Source organism: Lichenostomus cassidix, chromosome 21 (genome assembly GCF_008360975.1).
Source record: "Lichenostomus cassidix isolate B80296 chromosome 21, HeHo_3.0, whole genome shotgun sequence".
In the NCBI taxonomy this organism is placed as follows: domain Eukaryota; kingdom Metazoa; phylum Chordata; class Aves; order Passeriformes; family Meliphagidae; genus Lichenostomus; species Lichenostomus cassidix.
The window spans coordinates 5,885,309-5,907,241 of NC_139501.1; the positions used below are offsets into that span (position 1 = coordinate 5,885,309).

General features: G+C 57.7%; 3 protein-coding genes across 3 annotated transcripts; 1 reads left to right on the forward strand and 2 right to left on the reverse strand.

Annotated features, from left to right (window-relative positions):
* Positions 1-950: 950 nt before the first annotated feature.
* HSPB7 (heat shock protein family B (small) member 7) lies at positions 951-2,083 on the reverse strand. The gene is made up of 3 exons (XM_085080249.1): positions 1,898-2,083; positions 1,679-1,812; positions 951-1,454 (listed from the first exon to the last, which is right to left on the reverse strand). The coding sequence occupies exons 1-3, from the start codon at positions 1,950-1,952 to the stop codon at positions 1,269-1,271; spliced, it is 375 nt and encodes a 124-aa protein (XP_084936375.1). The 5' UTR covers positions 1,953-2,083; the 3' UTR covers positions 951-1,268.
* Positions 2,084-2,099: 16 nt separating this feature from the next.
* CLCNKA (chloride voltage-gated channel Ka) lies at positions 2,100-7,306 on the forward strand. Its single transcript, XM_085080250.1, has 19 exons — positions 2,100-2,632; positions 2,712-2,840; positions 2,947-3,075; positions 3,170-3,309; positions 3,399-3,476; positions 3,578-3,656; positions 3,726-3,851; positions 3,949-4,033; positions 4,114-4,215; positions 4,637-4,721; positions 4,805-4,966; positions 5,056-5,125; positions 5,432-5,542; positions 5,625-5,838; positions 5,918-6,051; positions 6,511-6,602; positions 6,682-6,765; positions 6,874-6,960; positions 7,116-7,306. The coding sequence occupies exons 1-19, from the start codon at positions 2,509-2,511 to the stop codon at positions 7,152-7,154; spliced, it is 2,070 nt and encodes a 689-aa protein (XP_084936376.1). The 5' UTR covers positions 2,100-2,508; the 3' UTR covers positions 7,155-7,306.
* A 1,745-nt stretch (positions 7,307-9,051) lies between these two features.
* Positions 9,052-21,170, reverse strand: EPHA2 (EPH receptor A2). Its single transcript, XM_085080248.1, has 17 exons — positions 20,756-21,170; positions 17,735-17,802; positions 16,524-17,187; positions 15,544-15,699; positions 15,135-15,467; positions 14,898-15,022; positions 14,206-14,365; positions 14,028-14,127; positions 13,861-13,916; positions 13,655-13,780; positions 13,390-13,572; positions 12,729-12,790; positions 12,411-12,620; positions 11,998-12,147; positions 11,579-11,772; positions 10,364-10,519; positions 9,052-9,698 (listed from the first exon to the last, which is right to left on the reverse strand). The coding sequence occupies exons 1-17, from the start codon at positions 20,934-20,936 to the stop codon at positions 9,593-9,595; spliced, it is 3,030 nt and encodes a 1,009-aa protein (XP_084936374.1). The 5' UTR covers positions 20,937-21,170; the 3' UTR covers positions 9,052-9,592.
* Between the last annotated feature and the right edge of the window lie 763 nt (positions 21,171-21,933).

Here is a 21,933-nt window from a genome sequence, read left to right on the forward strand (position 1 = left end):
CCTGTTTCTCCCCCCAGCTTTTGTGCCACAAACGAGCTGCTGTGGGGTGTGTTTGGCACTGGGCTGAGCCAGCCCTTCACCCTCCCCACATCTCCCCTGTCCAAACGCGATTGCGGCAAAAATAGTGCTTTTCCCCCCATTTTCTTCCTCCTCTCTGCATCTCCCTGGGCGAGGGCCACTAGATGGCAACCAGTGACCGGCGGTGGGTGCCGGGGTGGCATTTTGGGACGGAGCAGCCTCGTCCCATCGCCGGGACCGACAGCAGCGCATCGCCGCTCGCCTCTCCCGAGCTCCCCGAGCCTTTGTTGCTCTTAACAACCTAATTCATCACTTTTCGCCCTTTTTCCTGCAGCGGGGAATCCCCTGGGCGACAGCGAAACGGCACAACCGCCGTGCCTGGGCCGCTGCCAGGTGTTTTAATGCGAGTCACGAGTGTTTTGGGGACGGACGGGCACGGGCTGCCCTGGGAGCGGGAGCAGCAACACGAGCCGGGCTGTGTGTAGCTATAAACAGGCTCTCGCCCCAAACAGGCGCCTCGGTGTTGTGGGTACACACAGGGAGATGGAGCCAGGCCCTTCCTTGCGGGAGGTTTTGGGGCCCCCCCGAAAAGAAGCTCTTGGGTTTGGGATCGTCATCCCGGCTCGTGGCACCCTTGGGGCATCCCGAGGGTGGTGGGTGAGGGTGGGCGAGGGGAGGAGGGTTTGGTGCCCTTCCAGGTGGGTCGGCAGCCGAACAGCTGAGGGAATGGCTCAGAAATAGAGCTTCGGGGAAGAAATGAGTCACCCCGGGCTGGAAATAAACAGGGCAACGGGCGCCCGAGCGGCTCCCGGTCCGGGTTTTTGTCGGGATGGCGGAATATGCCTTACCGAGACACACCTCGGGTCTGAACCCACACGCCTTTTTGAGGGTAAAGCATCAAGGAAACATCAAAAAACGGAGAAGGCGGTAGCGAGTCGTTCTCAATAATTTATCCCAAGCTCTATATACAAAGACAAGCTCTGGCGGAGGGTTGGGAAGGGAACCTGGCTCCCGGCAGGACTCTCGGCACGCTGGATCTTCCCCTTCAACACGCGCCAGCTAAAAATTGCTGGAGCTGGGAGTCCCCTCCGGAGTTTCTCCGGTGGGTGACGGCATGCATTCAGCACAGGTCTGACCCCACGGCGGAGGAAGCCATTCCCGTTCCCTACCCCACAGCCCACCTCCTTCCCAAATCACCCAAATAATTAGCGAGGGAGGGGAGAGGGGGAGGAAAGGAGCCCCCCGACCCCTCAGATCTTGATCTCAGTCCGGAAGGTTTGCTGGACGTGCTCGGAGTGCTTGGCCGGCCGGCGCTGAGCCCGGATGGTCAACATCCCGTTGTCCCCCAGAGAGGACGACACGGACGTGGGGTCCACATCTTCGGGCAGCTGGCACTTGTGAGTGAAGGTGTTCATGACGGTGCCATCCGTGGCCAGCTGGGGAGAAAAAATGTGTGAAAAGGGGCAATTTTGGGGTACAAGCAGGATGGGCACTCATTATACCCTGTGATCGCTATTAATTAATGGTGAATTAAACCCCGCTGGGGCTGTAGACGCAGCTGTTCGGGATTTGGGTAGGAGCTGGGTGATCCCCGCGTCCCCCGGTGAGGATTTTGGGGTCCCCCGCTTTGGGGGTGAGCAGGAAGGGAGGGAGAACCCACCTTCTCGGCGTGCACCTCGATCTGGTTGTTGGAGGTGGTGACGATGATGTCCTCGGGAGCAAAGTCGCTGACGTCCACCGTGAACTGATAGGTGTTCCCCAGGGTCTTCACCACACCCGTGTTACCGGGGCGAGCTGCCGGACAGCGTTTGGGGGGGATCCTCAGCAAGCCGTGGCTGTGACCCTCCCCAAACGCCTTCTGGGTGACCCCCAAACTCACCTGGGAACCCCAAGGTCTCCCCGTGGGGCCGGACAAAGCTCCCGAAAAGCTCCATGGTGCTGGCGGGCGAGGATTTCCCCTTCACCCACCACCTGCGACCCCCAGCTCCCGCCGGGGCGAAGAGCGGAACCCTCTTCCTCGTTCTCCTCCTCCCGGCGAAGGCGACGCCGGATCGGTTATTTCGGGGTATTTCGACTTGACGAGCTTTTTAAAGCCTCGTTAAGGCTCCCGGCCGCCTGCCAGACCTCTCGTAAAACCGGCTAAATTTAGGTCTTGCGCCGGAGACGGTGGAAATTTTTCCCCCCTCCATCCCCCCCACAACTCAACGCCGTGGAATGCGATGCCTATTATTAAGGAATAATCATGATAATTAATTAAAATACTTATTAAATCCTCCCCGCCGCGGGACGTACGTTGAGACTGGGAGCTCGGGAGTGGCGGAGGGGGGAGAAACCCGGCTCGCTCCGGCCCGAGCGGGTCCGACGGATTCGTCAAGGTCGTTTTTAATGAGCTCGTTTGCAAACTCAGTCTGGCAGCGGAGGCCGAGGCAGGAGGACGGGTGAGGGGGTGCTAAAAAAAAGGGGGGTGCAGTCCCCAGAAAGGTCCCCGGGATGGAGCGCCCCGTACCCGGGGGGCTGCGGGGGGAGAAGGAAGAGGAGCAGCAGGAGGAGGAGAGGGTGCTGGTGTCAGAGCACAGCTGGAGACCCTGCCCCACCGCCCGGAGAAGGGTCCGAGGTGAGACCCCCACCCAAAAAGGGGGATTCTGGGGGGTGAGGGTTTTTGGGGGGGTCAGCACCCTGTTTTCCCCCGGCAGGGTGCTTGGAGTGGGTGAAGCGGCAGCTTTTCCGCGTCGGGGAGGATTGGTACTTCCTCTTCATCCTGGGGGTCCTCATGGCCACCATCAGCTTCACGATGGACATCATTGTCACCAGGCTCTACGCGGGTAAACGAGGGGCGCCTGGGGGGCTTCACCGGCGTTTGGGGGTTCACCGAGGATATGGGTGGTTTTTTGTGGCGGTGCATCTCCCCTCCCGTCACCTCTCCTCCAGCTCACTGCTGGCTGTACCGAGAGATCGGGGACATCGGGGTGCTCAAGTACCTCTCGTGGACCCTGTACCCCACGGCACTGGCTGCCTTCTCCACCGGCTTCTCCCAGAGCATCACCCCCCACTCTGGAGGTGAGCCAGCTGCACCCCGACCTCCCCGGCTCCCCAAAATGACCCCTCGATAATGGGGGACCCCTAAAATTTGGATTCTGCCCCCTCCTTCCAGGCTCCGGCATCCCGGAGCTGAAGACCATCCTGATGGGCGTGGTGCTGGAGGACTACCTGGCCATCCAGAACTTCGGAGCCAAGGTGGTGGGGCTGACCTGCACCCTGACGTGCGGCAGCACCGTTTTCCTTGGGAAAGTGGTAAGGGATCCCCTTCTGAACCCCAAAATCCGCCGTGGTTTCAGCTGGTGCCGAGGTGGGGGTACGCTCAGCACTGTGTCTCCCCGCAGGGCCCCTATGTCCACCTCTCTGCCATGGCTGCGGCATATCTGGGGAAGATGCGGACAACAGTCACAAGGGAGTATGAGGTGGGGGCACCACCCTCCAAAAAATTAATGGAGGAATTTTATTTTACCGCCCAAAAAAGTTGGGATTGCACCTAACCTCCCTCCCCCCCGCCCCATTACAGAACAAGTTCAAGCAGCATGAGATGCTGGTGGCAGCACAAGCCGTCGGGGTGGCCACAGTCTTTGGGGCTCCCATCAGCGGTGAGTATCCCCTCAATCCCATCCTGGACACCCCTAAACCTCGCCCTAACCCTTTCCCCGTTTTTCCAGGGGTGCTTTTCAGCATCGAGGTGATGTCCCCCCACTTTGCTGTGCGGGATTACTGGCGTGGCTTTTTCGCTGCCACCTGTGGTGCCTTCATGTTTCGGCTGCTGGCTGTGTTCAACAGCGAGCAAGGCAAGGCAGGGCGGCAGGGTGTGCCCCCCCTTCCCCTTTACCGTCCCCCCGTGGCATTTTTGGGGTGCTCACCCCTCATTCCTCTCCCCCTTCTCAGAAACCATTGCACCTGTTTTTAAGAGTGACGTCCAGATTGATTTTCCCTTCGACCTCCTGGAGACCTTCTTTTTTGTGATTTTAGGGTATGAAGGGTCTGGGTTTGGGGTGCTGCTTGTGCCCTGCCTGTGCCCTGCCCATACCCCTACCTGCCCTCTCCTCACAGGGCCGTCTGTGGGATTGTGGCCTGTGCTTATCTCTTCTGCCAGCGCTGGATGATGGTGGCCGTCAAGAAGAACCGGCTGACAGCCAAGCTCTTGGCCACTGAGTCTGTACTGGGCATCTGTCCATTTGTCTGTCCTCTGTGTCCATGCCGTGCAGCCTCTGTGTGTCTCTGTGTCCTTCCCATACACCCTGTGTGTCCCTGAGTCCCTCCCAAGCACCCCATACTTCATCTCCATGCATCCCCCACGTGCACCTCACACTCCACGTGCATCACTGTCCCCCCAAGCGTCTGTGTGTCAACACTATGTTCCCTGAGTGTCTGCATGTCCCCCTCCTGCACCTTACATGTGCAGCCTGAGTGTCCCTGTGTCCCCCTATGCACCCTGCCCACCCACCCTGCTTGTCCCAATGTCCCCCCCGTGCACCCTGTCCCCTAACCCCATGCACCCCTGCTGTCCCTGGGTCTCCTCCTGTCCATCCCCCCCTCCATCCCCACACCTCCAGCCCCACTGTCGCCCCTGCAGCAAACCCGTGTACACAGTGTTGGTGGTATTGCTCCTCGCCTCCATCACCTTCCCACCCGGGCTGGGGCAGTTCATGGCCTCCAGGGTGAGTGGGGACACGTGGGGCTCCCTGGGGACCCCAGAGCCTCCCAGCAGGGGCTCAGGGTGTCCATTTGTCCATCTGTCCAGCTTACCATGAAGGAATACCTCACCTCCCTCTTTGACAACCGCACATGGGGCTTGCTGGCCCTCAACGCCTCGGAGGTGGCCAAGCCTGGGGGGCTCTGGCAGGAGTGGGACCACCCCTCTGCCACCATCTATGGCACCTTGTCCTTCTTCCTGATCATGAAGGTAACCATGCCCCCCCCCAGTTCCTGGGTGGGTCCCCCAACACAATGTCCCCCTGGGGTGACCTCCCCTGTGTCTGCTGGCTCCCCCAGTTCTGGATGCTGATCCTGGCCACCACCCTGCCCATGCCAGCCGGGTACTTCATGCCCATCTTCATCTATGGTGAGTCGGGGGCTGGGTCTGGGGGGACACAGGGGGCACAGCCAGGCCTGGGGAGGACACAGTGGGGGACAGCCAGGCTGGGGGGGATGAGGGGGCAGCCAGCCCTGGGCAGGGGTGTGGGGGGTTCATTCATTCCTTGGGGTGGAGTGTGCAGGGGTGTTTCCAGCCCTGGACAGGGGCACATCCAGTCTTTGGGGGGCACAGGGGATGCATCCAGCCTGGGGGGGCTGCAGGAGGGTGCTCACCTCTACCTTCACCATTCTGGGGGCTCCTGGGATGTCCCCACCTTCTCTCCCCCAATTCCAGGAGCGGCCATCGGACGCCTGCTGGGGGAAGGGGTGGCCCTGCTCTTCCCTCGGGGGCTGCACTCAGAAGGACCCCTCCGGCCCATCATTCCTGCTGGCTACGCCCTGGCAGGTGAGTCTGGGGTTGAGGGGGACACCCACGGGTGGTGAGACCCCCACCCTGCATGCCCTGACCCCCCTGCTCCCACGGCCAGGCGCAGCCGCCTTCTCGGGCTCAGTGACCCACGCAGTGTCCACCGCCCTGCTGGTGTGCGAGGCCACTGGGCACCTGGGCCACATCCTGCCCACCGTGCTGGCCGTGCTGGTGGCCAACGCCATCACCCAGAAGAACCAACCATCCTTCTACGATGCTGGCATCATCGTCAAGAAGCTGCCCTACCTGCCCCCCATCCGCAGCCGGCACATCGCGTAAGCCCCACCCCAAAAATCCACGTTTTGGGGGGATTCTCCAGGAAATGATGGAAATTCAGGGTTTTGTGCTCACCAGCTCATACCAAGTGGTGGTGGAGGAGTTCATGCAGCGCCAGCTCGTGGCCTTGGCCAAGGGGGATGGATTCCAGGAGGTGCTGGTGGCCTTGGACGCCTCTGCTGACACTGAGTACCCGGTGGTGGAGAGCACAGGTGGGGTGTGGGGCCTGGGGGGTCCACCGTCCCCATGGAGGATGGCCAGCGAGTTGTGGTGGCCCTGAGGTGGCCCTTCTGTGTCTCCTCATACTGTCCCTATGGTGTCCCCACAGTACCCACTTGATATTGCCAGGCTATTTCCATACCATGCCCATGCTGTCCCTATGGGGTGTTCCTATTGCTATGCTGTTCCCTCCATATTCCCATACCATGCCCATGGTGTCCCTATACAGTGTATCAACGCTGTCCCTGTCCCCTTTGGTGTCGCCATGGTGTTCCCTCGATGTTCCCATTCTGTCTCCACGGTGTACTAATGGATTGTTCCCTTGATATTCCCATACTGTCCTCACACCATCACCTGCTGTCCCTATGGGATGTCCCAATACCTTCTCCTGTCATTCCCATACTGTCCCCTTGGTGTCTCCCTGGTATTCCCATACTGTCCCCACTGTCCAGGGTCCCCCACGCTGGTGGGCACGGTCAGCAGATCCCAGCTGGTCACCTTCCTCCAGAGCCACGAGCACCCCCAGGCCCCCCAAGGAGAGAAGGTAAATAGGGTAGGGGGAATCCCACCACACCCAAAAAGCTGCTTTTCCACCCCAAAATTAACATGCCACCTTCCCCCAGCTGGCCTCTGTGGGGACACTCGGGGACGACTGTGTCATTGAGCCCATCATGCTCCAGTTCTCCCCATGGACCTCCCTACACCAGGTTTGGGGGCAGAAATGTGTCCTGGGAGCCCCCCCAGGTCTGTGTTACGCTGAGGGGACAAGGTGAGGGTGGCTTCATCCCCACGTGTCCCTGCTGTCCCTTTCCCAGGCCTATCACCTCTTCCAGATGCTGAAGCTGCAGCGAGTCTTTGTCACCCGCTCTGGGGAGCTGGTGGGAGCTGTGAGCAGGGCGGAGGTGAGGGGGAAAAAAAAGAGGGTGAAAAGGGGAAAAAAAGGGGGGAATAGGGGAGAAAAAGGGAAGAAAAAAGGGGGAAATAGTGGGAAAAGGGAGGAAAAAGGAGAAGGGAAAGGGGGAGAAGGCCCCATCCCACCTCCTCTGTGCCCTTCCAGCTGCGGAGAGCGATCGAGGAACTTGCCAACCCCAAGTGATGACATTTTGGGACCACAGGGGACCTATCTCCACAGATGTCCCCCATGGACAGAGGGGTAGCCCTGACCCCCGAGGTGGTGTAGGGGGTCTGGGCTGGGGGGCCTGTGTCTCTGGCAGAGCATGTTGTGCATTAAATACATCAACCCATCAATGCTTCCTCCTCCTGCTCCAGCCCCGCTGGTTTCTTTTGGGGGTGCCACCCCCTCCCAAACCCAACAGCAATGCTTAAAACGCCCCAAATCACCACAAAACTGCCCCAGGTCATGCCATAAAGTACCCCAGTCTGTGCGACAGCCCCTATGGCCCGCTCCTGTAGTTATCAGCACGTAATGATGCTTATTTTAATTACCCTTAATAACTGCAATTAATAAGGGTGGTGGGTGTTTCGTGGCCCTGAAATCCAAGTGAATTCGGTCTGAGTCCCCCCAGCCCTTTGGTGACCCCCAGACTGGGGCACAGTGGGTTTGGGCGGCGCAGTAGGCGCTAACGAAGCCATAATTAAGCCTGGGGGGTTAATTAAGGCGCGGCGGGGCAGGTTGGGCAGGGCGGGCATGCCCGGGCCCGGCGCAGGACGGGTGAAGCGGGGTCAGCGCCAGGGAGACACCCCAAAAGTGGGGCAGGAGCTGGGATGGGCTCTGGGCCGGGCGCTGGGAGCAGGGCTGGGCTGCAGCACCCATGGGAGCGGCGAGGGGAGCTCAGCGAGGGTCTGCAGCCCCCAGACTGCTCTGGAGGGTGGTCAGTGGCTCAGCACCCACGGGTGGCACCCCCAATCCTGCCCAACACCCCAAAAACCCCATTGTGCCCGTGTCTCAGTTTTCCCACTGTTTCCCCTTGCCACTGCTTCTGTATCCAGCCCTGCTATGGGCAAATGGGGAGAAGGAGCTGCCGGGACCCCAAATCCAGGGTGTCCCCCCACATCCGGCCCAGCCATGGGTAAACAGGGAGAAGGAGTTGCCAGGACCCCAAATCCGGAGTGTCCCCCCAAATCCGGGGTGTCTCCCCAGTCTGACCCCTTCCGTCACCGCTGGAGCTTGAGCCCGACAAACTCATGACACCTCAAGCCAAAGTGCCCTGGAATGGGGTGAAACCTCCATAATCGGCGGCTTTCGCAGGGAGATGTTGGTCCCCCCTCATCCCCCACCCCTCCCTGATTATGGTTTGGGGCAGAAAAAAATGTAAAACCCCTTTTTTCCGGCGTTTTCCTACCCCGTCATTTGCAGGCTCCGGGCAGCCGGCGCGGCTGGGCTTTGGCTTTGGGGGATGAAAAGGCCAAATTCCTCGTGGGTTTTGCTGAGGGAAAGAGGCCCCGGATGGGAAACGTTCCTGGAGCTGTGTGAAACCCCTAAAGTCCCTGACAACCCCTACAAAACTTCAAACCCCTTTAAAAACCCTCTTTGACCAATTTAAAACCCCTTAACATCTCCTTTAAAAAACCCTCTTTAACCCATTTACACCCCCTTAAAAATCCCTTTAACCCCTTCAGACCCCCTTAAAAACTTTAACTCATTTAAAACCCCATTAAAACCCCTAACTCCCCCCTTTTAAAACACCCTTAACTCCCCCATAAAAATCCCTGAATAAAACCCCTTCAAAAACATTAAGCTCCCCTAAAAAACACGTTTAAAGCCCCTAAACCCCCTTACAGACCCTGATAACTCCTTAAAAACCCTAAAAAGCCTTAAAAAAACCCTCTAAACCTCCATAACTCCCCATTAATACCCCCCAAAAAACATTTAAAAATCCTTAAAGCACCCTAAAAAACCCTTTAAAACTCTCTTAAAAATCCTTTAAATTCCCTTAAAAATGCCCTTAAAACCCCTAAAATCCAGGGGGGAACCCCCTCTCTTTGCCCCCCAAATTCCCTCAATCTCTGTGAACCTGTGGGAAAACACAATATTCTAGAAAACAAAAAAGCACATTTTTTTATTCAAAACCCCACAAAAATCCCCATAAATCCATGAAAAAAGGAAAAGCATCAGGGTTTTTTTTTTAAATATTTCCCCTGTTTTTTCTCTCCCAAACCTGACACGACCTTTAATTCCTCGCAATAAATATACAAAAATAGAATAAATTACATTAAAAAATACAAGGCAACACTGGAAGATCAGCAATAAAGGGGAACAAAACCACCCAAAAACCCGGTGGGAGAGGAATAAATAGGGAGAAAAAAGCAAAAATAAATCAGTTTTGGGACTGAGCCCTTTTTTTCTTGAAATGTGGGGGGAAAAATAAGAAGAAAAATCCCTCCCCCAGCTCCAAAAGAGCTTGAAATTCCATTTTTTTTAGGGGGGAGGGCAGGGGCAGCACCCGTTTCATCCCCGAGCGTGGGGATAGTATCAATAATAACACTATAAAACCCCCTTAATAATTACAGAAATAATAAATAAACCCCTCGGGGAGGAGGGGGGGTCTTCATGTGGTGTTGGGGTGTTTGGGGTCAGCCCGGGGATCCCCCAGCACCCGCCTGCTCCTGCAGCCCCAGCAGGCTGTAGGCGATGCGCTTCTGGTGCCCCGGCAGCCGCACCCCGATCCTCTTGATGTCCCTGCGGGAACGGGGAAAAACGGGAAAGAAACGGGAATCAGGAGTGGTGGAGCAGAAAGCCAGGAATGGGGCTGCGGGAATGGGGCTGGGAGGGGCTGGATCCAGGGAGAGCCACAGCCCAGGTTTGGGGGAGACCCAAGTGCGGTGTTCTGGGGAGGGCAATGGATGGGGGGATGGACACGGGTCATCCTGAGGGGTGGATGGATGGACATGACTTATCCCAAGGAATTGATAGACCAGCAGGGCTCATCCTAAGGGATAGATGGATGGACATGGCTCATGCTGAAGGATGGATGGACATAGCTCATCCCAAGGAATTGGGATGGCAGCCGAACAGTGCTCATCCTAAGGGATGGATGAATGGACGGACATGGCTCATCCCAAGGAATTGATGGACAGACATGGCTCATCCCAAGGGATAGACAGACCAACAGGGTTGATCCTAAGGGATGGATGGATGGACATGGCTCATCCCAAGGGATGGATGGACACAGCTCGTCCAGGCCTCTCCAGCCAAGAACATCTAATTTTATCCCATCCCTTGGGCCGCCAAGGCCACAGAAGTGGTTTCCGTTCCCAGAACATCCCTGTCCCACGGGAGTCGGAGGGGAGGGCATGGGGACAGTGTGGGAACATCAAGGGGACAGCACAGGGCCAGGCACTCACTCGCTGGTCATCTGCAGGACCTTCTCGATGGTGCTGTAGCCTGAGGCCATGAAGGTCTCGGTGTACTGGGGCATCCGGATGGACTCCAGCCATTCCGGGACGGAGCGGAACGGGACGCCCTCGGAGCCGCTGGTGCTGGGCAGGCGGATGGACACCCTGGGGAGATGGATGGAAAAATGATGCAAAAATAGAAAGATGCAAAAAAACAGTGCAGAAATGCATGGTTGGAAAAATGATGTGAAAACAGAAGGGCATAAAAATGATGAAGAAAGGAAACGATGCAAAAAATGGTGTGGAAATGGAGGGATGGGAAAAAATGATGCAACATTGGGAAGGCAATGATGCAGAAAGGCAAGGACACAAAAATATTGCAGAAGTGAAATGATGTAAAAAATGATGCAGGAATGGAAAGGTGCAAAAATGGTGCAGGAATGAAAGGGTGGCATAAAAAATGTGAAAATGGAAGGATGCGAAAGTAACACAAGGTTAAAAAGATGCAAAAAATAATGTGAAAATAGAAAGATGAGAAATTCTGCAGAAATGGAAAGGTGAAAAAAATAATCCAAAAATTGGGAAGATCCAAAAGCAGTGCAGAAATCAAACGATCCAAAAAGTGTGAAAGTGGAAGGTTAAAAAAATGACGCAGAAATGGAAGGATGGGAAAATGATGCAGAAATTGGAAGATGCAAAAGAAGGTGCAGAAATGAAAGGATGGGAAAATGAGGCAGAAATGGGAAGATGGCAAAAAAATAAATGCAAAAACGAGACAGTGAAATGAGGATGTAGAAATGAAATTATACAAAAAGTGATGTGAAAATGGAATGATACCAAAAAATGATGCAGAAATGGAGGTGCCAAAAGCAACATGAGAGTGCAGAGATGCAAAACCCAACCTAAAACAGCACCACAAGAGTGCAAAAAATGATTAAAAAAATAATTCAAAAAATGTGAAGATGACAACAAAATGATGCAAAGAACAATAAAAGATGCAAAGATGTGCAAGAATCAGAGAATCCCAGAATGGTTTGGGATATAAGGGACCTTAAAGCCCATCTCATTCCATGGACAGGGACACCTTCCACTATCCCAGGTTGCTCCAAGCCCTGTCCAGCCTGGCCTTGGACACTTCCAGGAATCCAAGGGCAGCCACAGCTGCTCTGGCCAACTGCTCCCCTCCCTCTCCTTGCCACCCATCCCGGTGCTCCCCACACTCACCGGGGGTCAAAATCCGCCAGTGCCTTGAGGGACTCGGGGGCGCGGATGAGTTTGTCGAGGATGCTGACGATGTCGGCGAATTTGGGGCGCCGGCTGCGCTCCTGCTGCCAGCACTGCATCATCAGCTGGTAGATGGCTGAGGGACAGTCCAGCGGTGCTGGCAGGCGGAAGCCCTCATTGATGGCCTTCATCACCTACGAGGAGGAGGAGAAGGAGGGTCAGTGACGGTCCCTCCTAAAAAAGCTGCTGATTCACAGAATCCCAGAATGCTTTGGGTTGGAAGGGTCTTAAAGCTCATCTCATTCCAGCCCCTGCTGTGAGCAGGACATCTTCCACTACCACAGGTTGCTCCAAGCCCCATCCAACCTGGCCTTAAACATCTCCCAGAACACTGGTGATGGCAGAGGGTGGGCACTCACCTCATGGTTGGAGAGTTCCCAGTAGGGCCGCTCGCCGTAGGACATCACCTCCCACATGACAATGCCGTAGCTCCAGACATCGCTGGCAGAGGTGAACTTGCGATAAGAGATGGCTTCGGGTGCCGTCCAACGGATCGGGATCTTCCCGCCCTATGGCAACATTGGGGTCAGTCCTGCACCCCCAGAAAAACCACCCTCACCTTGGCCAACCACGATGGACAATCATGGCAACACTGGGATCAGCCCTGCACCCCCAAAAAAACCACCCTCACCTTGGCCAACCACCTCACCTGTGCAACCATCCCAACATGGCCAACCATGATGGACACTCACCCCCCTTGGACAACCACCCCCTCACCCTGGCCGAAGAGCCACCCCTCCATGGCCACCCACCCCACTGCGGTGACACTCACACTGGTGGTGTAAGTGGCTTCAGGGTCATCTTCCAACACCCTGGAGAGCCCAAAATCGGACACTTTGCACACCAGGTTGCTGTTCACCAGGATGTTCCTGGCAGCCAGGTCCCGATGGACGTAATTCATGTTGGCCAAGTACTTCATGCCGGCGGCAATGCCCCTCAGCATCCCCACCAGCTGGATGACGCCAAATTCACCTTCTTTTTCCTGGGAAAAGGGGAGAATCCAGCCTGGAATCCATCTGTTGTCCCACCTCCTGTGGTGGGTCTTGGATATCCCACCACGCCGTGGTTGTTGCCACCACATTGTACCTACCCGCAGGAATTTATCCAGCGCCCCGTTCTCCATGTATTCTGTGATGATCATGAAGGGCTTATCTGCACAAAAAAGACACCAAAATAGGTAAAAATGCCCAAAAATATCCCTCCAACCCCCCCAAAAGAGTCAACCCACCTAAAGTCTCTGAACCTCCCATAAACCTTTCCAAAATCCTCAAAATCCCCAAAATGCCTAATGCCCCTCAAAAAAACCCAACAACCAAAAACAACCCCAACTCCTGAAAAGTAATAAAAAACCCCAATGACCTCCAAAAACCCAAACCCTTCCAATAACCCCCAAAAACCCCAGACCCCCAACTCCCCAAAAAATCACCTGTTAAACATCCCCAAAACAACAAAAAGCTTCAACCGCCCTTACAGACCTCAATAAACCCCAACTGCCAAAACCCTGAAGTAACTCCCCCAGCTCCTCCATAAATCCCCTAAACTCCTCCTAAAACTTCCCAAATAAACCTGAGTTCCCTGTCCAAAAAAATTCCCAACCTCATCCCCTTAAAAAGCCCCAAAAGACCCAAATCCCCAAAAGTCCCCTTTGCACCATTGCTCAAAACACTCTATTTTTGTATCACTTCTTTTGGTGTGTTTTGCTGGGAAACTGGGGGGTTTTTTCAGGGGCACAGGACATAGAGGCCACTCACACTTGGAGACGACGCCCTCGAGGCGGATGATGTTGTGGTGGCAGAACTGTCCCATGATGGTGGCCTCGCTCAGGAAGTCCACACGCTGCTTCTCTGTGTAGCCCACCTTCAACGTCTTGATGGCCACCGGCACCTCCTTCCTGCCACGCTTCAGGGTGCCCTTGTACACCTCCCCAAATTCACCTGCTCCAGAAAATGGGGTCACCCTCAATTGTCTCTCCCCACCCCGATTCCAGAGTGTCTTTGGGGGGACAAAGCCACGCACCTGCGCCGATGACCTTCTGGCGAGTGATGAAGGACGGAGAGATCTCAGTGGTGAACTTGAGCATGGCTTGGTTGGGGTCTTCATAGGTATGGGGGTCAACGTAAGTCTTGAGGGGCTTCAGCTGGTCTGGGTGTGTCAAGGAGGGGGGGTCAGTGCCCCTGTCACCCCCTGCCCATCCCTGTTGTCCCTACTGCCCCATGGCTCACCTGACTTGGAGAAGTAGACATCCTCAGCAGATTGGCGCGGCCGTGACCTCCTCCTCCTGTGGAAAAGCAGCGTTTTGTCCCAAAAGATCATCCCTCACCCATACTTGATGGTGAGACAATGACATTTTGGGTATTTTTGGGAGTCCCAGGGAGGTTTGTCCCCTTACCGCCGGAGGAAGTAGAGGAGAGCAGCCAAGAGCAGGACAACAAAGACGATGCCGGCGACAGTGCCGGTGATGACAGCGGCCGATGCCATGGCCTCGGAACCTGCAGGGACAGTCCGGGTGAGCCCTGCACCCCCCGGAGCCCCACCCCTCATTCCTGACACCCCCAGCCCCTCCTCACCCTCAGGCAGGGTCTCGAACTCGTGCTGGGGGCTGAAGGCCCCATGGCCATCGGCGGTGAGAGCCTGGACTCGAACCACGTAGGCGGTGGCTGGGGACAGCTTGGGCAGAGTGACAGAGGTACCCTCGCAGCGCAGCACCGAGTAGCTGTTCTCGTCCACCTGGGGACATGGCAGGGGGACATTAGGGTGACATGCAGGGAGGGCAGCACAGGTGGGGCAAAGATGGAGGTGACATGGGAGAGGTGACATGGATGGGGCAGGGATGGAGGTGACAGGGATGGGGCAGGGATGGAGGTGACAGGGACAGAGGGATGAACAGGGAAGGCACACAGATGAAGGCAAGGATGGAGGTGACATGGATGGGGAGGTGACATGGATAGGGACAAGGATGGATGGAGGTGGCATGGATGGGGGATGATGTGGATCAGGGGAAGGATGGAGGAGTGACACAGATGGAAGGGACAAGGATGGAGGGGTGACACAATGGGGACATGGAGATTGCATCGACAGAAGTGACACAGCTGGGGGCAAGGATGGAGGTGACATGGATGGGGGCAACACACAGCAGGGACGGAGGTGACATGGCAAGAGGGAAAACATGGGAGGGACAAAGATGGAGGGATGACATGGATGGAGGTGACACGGATGGGGAGACACAGACAGGGGTGTTGGGCTGTGTCACCAGACCAACCTTCTTGCTGTAGGTGACCTCGTACTTCCAGACTCGACTCTGCTGCCGCAGTGGCACCGTCCAGGACAGGACCAGGCTGGTGGCTGTTCGTCCATCCAGGCTCACTGATGTCACACGCGGGGGCTCTGCCGTGGGGACACATAGGGATGTCACCAAGGTGTCCCTGGGGGGTTCAGGGACATCAAGAAAGTGTCCCCATGATGGAGTGAAGATGTGGGAGCTGCAGTGTCCCCTCACCCGTCTGGTTGACGCTGATGGTGGCGCTGGCCACGCTGTGCTGCTGGCTGTAGGGGGACACCCCATTCCGGGCCTCCACGGTGAAGGTGTAGTTGACATGAGGCTCCAGGTCGGTGACAGTGACCCCTGTCCCCGTGAGCTCCCGGGGTGGCTGTGAGAACCGGACCCCACTGTCACAGGGCCGGCACTCGCCGCTCTCGGGCCAGCACTGCTCGCAGGTGACACTGTAGGTGATGTCCTCGCGGCCCCCGGGGTCGGCAGGGGGAGCCCAGCGCAGCTGCACCGCAGCCCCCAACCCCACAGCCGTGACAGCCTGGGGCGGTGAGGGGGGACCTGTGGGGGACACGGAGCGGGGTCAGGGGATGGGGCAGTGCTGTGCCTCAGTGTCCCCCCTTTGGAGGTGACTTACGGGTGCAGGGATGCTCCGGAGGGTCCTCGGGGGCCCGGAAAAATTCGTCCTGGCACGGGCAGGCAGCAGAGGCAGCCGGGGCAGGCAGGGTGTGGGAGGGACAGGGCTGGCAGCCCCCTGAGGACACCGAGGCCTTGAAGGTGCCGGGGGGACAAGCTGTGGGGGACACACAAAGTGACACTGGTGAGATCCCGAATCCTGCTCCCCATCTGCGGGATCAGCACCTGGCTGACGGAACGGGGAGGAGCAGCACCCCCAAGCTGCAGAGAGGAGTTTAGGGGGGCTCACTTCATTTTGCTGCTTCTTTATGATGGGGGAGCCCCCCAGCCCAGCCCCCTCCTGGCTGAGCCCTGTCACACTCACTGCATGAGTGATGCTCCAGGGGAATGATCCAGGGTTGGGAATTTTGCGATAATACCACATTTATCCAGAACAAAGTGGGGGCTTTAGGGTGTTTCACCCCATTTTGCAGCTTCTTTATTATTGGGGGAGCCCCCTAGACCACCCCGCTCCTGGCTGAGCCTTGCAGCACCTGACTGCATTAGTGATGCTCATGGGGAATGAGCCAGGATGGAGTATTTTGGACCCAACATCTCATTTCTCTAACTCAAACTGGGAATTTTAGAGTATTTAACCTTATTTTGCAGCTTCTACTTTACTGGGACTCCCCCCAGCCCACCTTTCATGTGGCTGAGCTCTCCCATACTCCCTACACTGATGATACTGAAAGATGAAAATCCACGGCTGGGAATTTTGGAGCCAACACCTCATTTCTCCAACTCTAAATTGGGAGTTTTTAGGGTATTTCACCTCATTTTGCAGCCACTGCCCCACCTTTCTCCCAGCTGAGACCTTCCACACTCACTGCACTCAAGGCCGAGGATCCAGGACGGGGAATTTTGGGGCCAAACACCCATTCCTTGAGCTGGCCCATCCTCAGACACCCTCTCTCACCCCTCAGTTTATCCCCCAAACCCTACCTTGGCAAGTGTCTCCCACGCTCTGGAAGCCGGCCCGGCACAGGCACTCCCCGATGGGCACGAGCCACTCGCCGTCAGCGTTGCAGTGCAGGGCCGGCGCCTGCTCGGCCACCGCCTCGGCCACACACGAGCCCCGCACTTCGGCCAAGGTCTGCGAGTCCGCCCCGGCCACTGTCTCCGGGAATTGCGCCATTCCCCGGACCACGGCCGGGCAGCGCTTGTAGTAGACGCGCACGGAGAGCAGCGCCACGCAGGCGCCCAGGTCCTGGAAGGCCAGGTAGAAGCCTTTCCTCCGCAGTGGCCCCACCGAGCGCACCTCCACATTGAGCTTCACATTGCGGGAGGCGAAGTCCTCCTGCACGGTGATCTCGTCCGGAGCGATGGTGTCGATCTTCCGGAACTGCCGCTTCTGGAAGTTGGTGCCGTAATCCACGTCGGACTCGGCATAGTAGAGGTTGAAGGTCTCCTTGCAGGAGCCACCACCGGCCGTGGGGAAGCTGTTGCAGTCGCGCACGGTGAACTGGAGCTCGATGAAGATGCGCTGGGCCACGCCGCGGTAGATCCAGTTGGTGCGGAGCCAGTTCTCCTGCTCGCCCTCCAGGACGTTGCACACGGAGTATATGTAGATCAGGGAGTCGTTGAGGACGTTCTGCAGCTGGTCCCACTGTCCCCACGGAGACAGAAACGGGGCTATGGGGGGGAACTGAGGTACAGCCCCCCGTCCCCAAGGGTGGGCTTGTCCTCATCTCCTTCCCCCTGCCCCCCTCCCCACGGAGGTCCCCAGACATGTCCTAGAGGCCTCCAACCTCACGGATGTCCCCATGGGTGTTCCTGGTCCCATGGAGGACCCCAACTCAATTCTAGTGGAGGTCTCCAACCCCATGGGTGTCCCTGTCCCCACACCCATGGAGGTCCTCATGCCTGTGGGATGTTCCTGTGGGCATCCCTCTCTATGGATGCTCCTGTCCCCATACCCATGGATGCCCCCAAGCTGTTCCCCATGGATTTCTTCATTCCCATGGAGGTCCTCATTTGCCATCCCCATGGATGTCCTCATCCTCATCCATGTGAAGGTCCTCAAAGACATCCTTGTCCCCAACCCCATGGAGCTCCCCCATGGCTGTCCCCATTCCCCATGGAGAGGTCCCCATTCCACATCCCCATCCCAGTGTCGGCCAGTGGGGCCGGATGCTGGATCTGTGGGTGCTCACCCCTTTTCCATAGGGATGGGTGAGCCAGCCCAGCTCCCCATGTGCCTTGGCGAAGTCCAGCAGCACCACTGTGGGAGAGGAGAGAGGAGAGGGACGTCAGGAGATGACACCAGGACCCACAGAGAGCCCCAGGACTTCCAGGTGCCAGCAATACACCCCTTCAGCCTATGGATGTCCTGCAGGACTCATGGACATCGCCCAGGACACATGGATGTCCCTCAGGACCTCTGGGTAAACCCTGGGACACACAGATGTTTCCAGGACCAATGAATGTCCCCCAAGACCCACAGGTGCCCTGGGATCTGTGGATGTTCCCCAAGACCCACAGACATCCTGAGAAGTCCTCAGGATGTGTAAACACTCCTGGGATCCACGTATGTCCGGGGCACCCATAGATGCCCCACCAGGACCCATGGATATCCCTGGTACCCATGTGTCCATTTTTGTGACCTACAGATGCCCCACCAGGATGCATGGATATCCCTGGGACCCACGGATATCCCTGGAACCCACAGATGCTACAGAAGGTTCCACGGATGTCCCCAGGACCCACAGATCCACCCCATCCCCACAGACATCCCCAAGAACCTCAGGACCTCCAGACATTCCCAGGTCCCACAGATGTCCCTCGGACCCACGAATCCCCCCATTCCCAACGGATTCCGCTGGCAGAAGCCCCCCGGGGCCACCCTCAGAGGCGGGGGAGCCGCGGCCCGGCGGGACCTGCCCTGGCACGCCGAGGGCGGTGGCCGGATCCAGCCCGGGAGAGGAAGAGGAGGAAGAGGAGGCCGGGCAGCGAGCGGGGCCCCCCCGGTGAATCACCCCCCAGGAATGCGCCCGGACGCCCGCCCGGGTTCACGGCGGGATGGGGCCGGCGGGACAGCGAATTTCGGGACGGATGCGCCCCCCCAGCTCCCAGCGTGGAGCACGGACGGGCTGGTGGCGTGCCCCGAGAAGGTCAGGCCTGGGGGGACCCCAAACCCTGCCTGCCAGGGACCCCAACCCCTGTCTGGGGGGGACACGGGTGGCTCCAGCGTCCCCCCCGTGCCGTGCCCGGGGTCAGGAAGGATGCCGGGGCGGATATCCCGGTTTTCCTGAGGCTGGAAATCCCCCCCGCGAGCCTCCGGAGAGCGGAAAGCGGCGGGAGCCGGGGCCGGAGCGGGCGGGGGGTTCCCTGCGGGTGCCCCCGGGGGTGGCTCTGGGGACACTCCTGGCGCTGGGGCTGCTCCGGGGGTGCAGCACCCGCGGAAGTTCCCGGGACAGCGCCAGGGCCGCACCCCCGTCACTGGTGTCCGCCAGTGTCCCCTGCCACCGCCACCATCATAAAATTCTTCGCCTTCGTCACCCCCGCCACGGTCACCACCACCTCAGTGCCATCATGAATGTAGTCACCAACTCCATCATCATCCTCATCGCCACCCCCGCGCTCCAGAGCTGCGTCCCTGTCCCATTCCCGGCTGCATCCTTGTCCCTGTCCCCGTCCCTTTCCCTGCCCTAACCCCGTCCCGCCCCAATCCAGTCCCATCCCAATCTTTGAATCTGAACCCCATCCCATTCCCAAAGGGAACCCCAATCCTCCCCCCTCCGCTCCCATTCCTGTCCCCATCCCAATCCCATCCCCATCTCAACCTTAATTAGAATCCCAATCTCCAAATTAATCCCATCTCAACCTCGTCCCCTCAATTTCAATCTGAACCCCAATCATAATCCCAAAACGAACTCCCTTCAAATCCCAAACCCACTCCAAATCCCACTCCAACCCCAAATCCCGCTCCATTCCCTCCTTTTTAACCCCTCCCCACCTCAGGTCACCCCAAATCCTACTGGATCTCACCCTTTCCAAGCAATGGGAACCAATCCCCACCAAGACCCCAAATCCCGCCACTCTCCCACCACTCTCCCTTTTCCCCCACGCACTTTTAAAACCCCAAATTTCAATATTCCCTCCTGGGAAACAGCACTTTGGGAACACACCCCAACTCCCACAGCTGCCACGGGGGTGACCTCACTCTGCTGTCCCCCCCAGAACTTTCAAAAATCCTCATTTTAGGGTTTTCTACCCCATTTTTTAGGGAGTATTTTCAATCCCAGCCTCTGATTTATTTGCATTTGGTGCTGGGTTTTTCCACCTTACCCTCGAAAAACGAGGGATTAAACCTGTCAGACAGAACTTACAAAAACTTAATCTTAAAAAAATTCTTTGTATACACAGAAAGTGAATTTCCCCCTTTTTTTTCTGCTCAACCCTCTCAAACTAAGCCCCAGAATCACTGGGAGAAGGGTTGCGAGGTGGAGGCCGAGACGCTGCTTATTTTTTCCCAGCAATTTTTTGGGATTTTCCTGACATTGTTTTCCAGCTCTCCGGCCGGATCCTACCCGGCCCTGCACCACCCATGGGAAACGCTCCATTTTAAGGTGATTTCCCCCTTTTTGGGGATTTACTTTTTAATCCCCCCCACCCTCACCCCTCCGCCAGCCTCTTTTGGGGGGCTCCCCGCAGGATTCAGCCCCGGCGTGTCAGGCGGACGTCCGGCATGGGAAAATTTCCCCCAAACTCTCGGTTTTCCTCCTATTTTAGCTTCTTTTCCCCCCATTTATTTTTTTTTCTCCTCTATTTTAGTTCCCCACCCCCCATTTTAGCTTTTCTCTCCCCCGTATTTTTAACTACCCCCCACCTTTTTACCTCCCCCACCTCACTTGAACTTTCATCCCTTAATTTAACTTTTTCCCTTTGCATTTAAACTTCTCCACCCTAATTTCAACTTTCCCCCTAATTTTAACCTTCCCCCCTCCCCGCAAAACGCGCTCCGGCACCTGCCGAGTCCCCACCGCACCCCAAACTGGGGGGTGGAAGGGGGAAACCCACATCACCCTTTACTCTCAGAGCGCTCCCCACCCTCCCCAACTCCTCAGCTCCCCCGAAACCACCCGAATTTACCCCAAAACCGCCCCACCCTTGGGGTACCCACAATAAAGGAGTTTTGGGGTGCTCCCCCCCCAAAAAAAAAGTTGGGGACTCACCTTCCTCGGCGTCCAGGGGGGCGAGGGCGGTGAGGAGGAGGAGGAGGGCGAGGGCCGGGAGCGCGCCCGCCATGGCGGGGCGGTGTTGGGGGTCCCGGGCGCCCCACGAGCGGCAGGCAGCCCCGCGGGGAGTGCGGGGGGTGTGGGGCGCGGGGCCGCGCGCCCGCTCCTGTTCATTCATGCCCCGCTGACGTCACCGGCCACGCCCGCTCTTAAAGGCGCAGCAGCCGCTCCCAGTACGCACCAGTACGGCACCGGGACGGCGCGCGCCCGAGGGTGGGACGCGGCCGGGTGGAGGGGACGGGTGTGCGGGAGCACCCCCAGGGTGGGGCACGGCCGTGGAGGGGCTTTGGGAGTCCCGCAGCGCCGCAGGGACCCCCCGGCCCCAGCCCCGAAGGGGTGAACGCGCTCCCCCCCACCCCCTCCCCTTTCATTCATGAATCGGCGTGGGAAGGGCGGGGGAGCGGCAGCCAATGGCTGCAGGGGGCGGGGCCACGCGGTTACTACCGGCCACGCCCCCCGCCCACCAGTCCGATACTGAGGGGTTTGGGGGTGACTGGTTTCGGGGGAGCTGCCCGACCCCCTCGGGCCCCAGCGCCCCAAATCCTCAGCACCACCGTCCTCATGATCCCACAACACCCCAGATGCCGCAGCATCCCCATGCCATCACCCACAGCACCCCAAACCCTACACCATTCACAGCACCCCAAACCCTGCGCCATCCAGAGCACCCCAAATCCCGCAATACCCCCAATTCCCACTAATCCCTGCACCCCAAATCTCCACAACCCCAGCACCCCAAATCCTGCATCCCCCACAGCACCCTAAACCCTGCACCATCCACAGAACCCCAACTCCTGGAGTACCCCCAATTCCCACTAATCCCTGCACCCCAAACCTTCAGCACCCCAAATCTCACAGCACCCCAAACCGTCCATCATCCATTGCACCCCAAATCCCATAGTGCCCTAATCCCATCAATTTCAGCACCTCAAATCCCGCAGGAGCCCCAGACCCATGATCCTGCAGTACCCCAAATCCTGCATCTTCCATAGCACCCCAAATCCCACAGCACCCCCGGCACCCCAGAACATATCAAATCCCACAGCACTCGAAATCCTGCAGCACCCCTGTTCCCATAATCCCACTGCAACACACCCCCAACACACCACAGCATC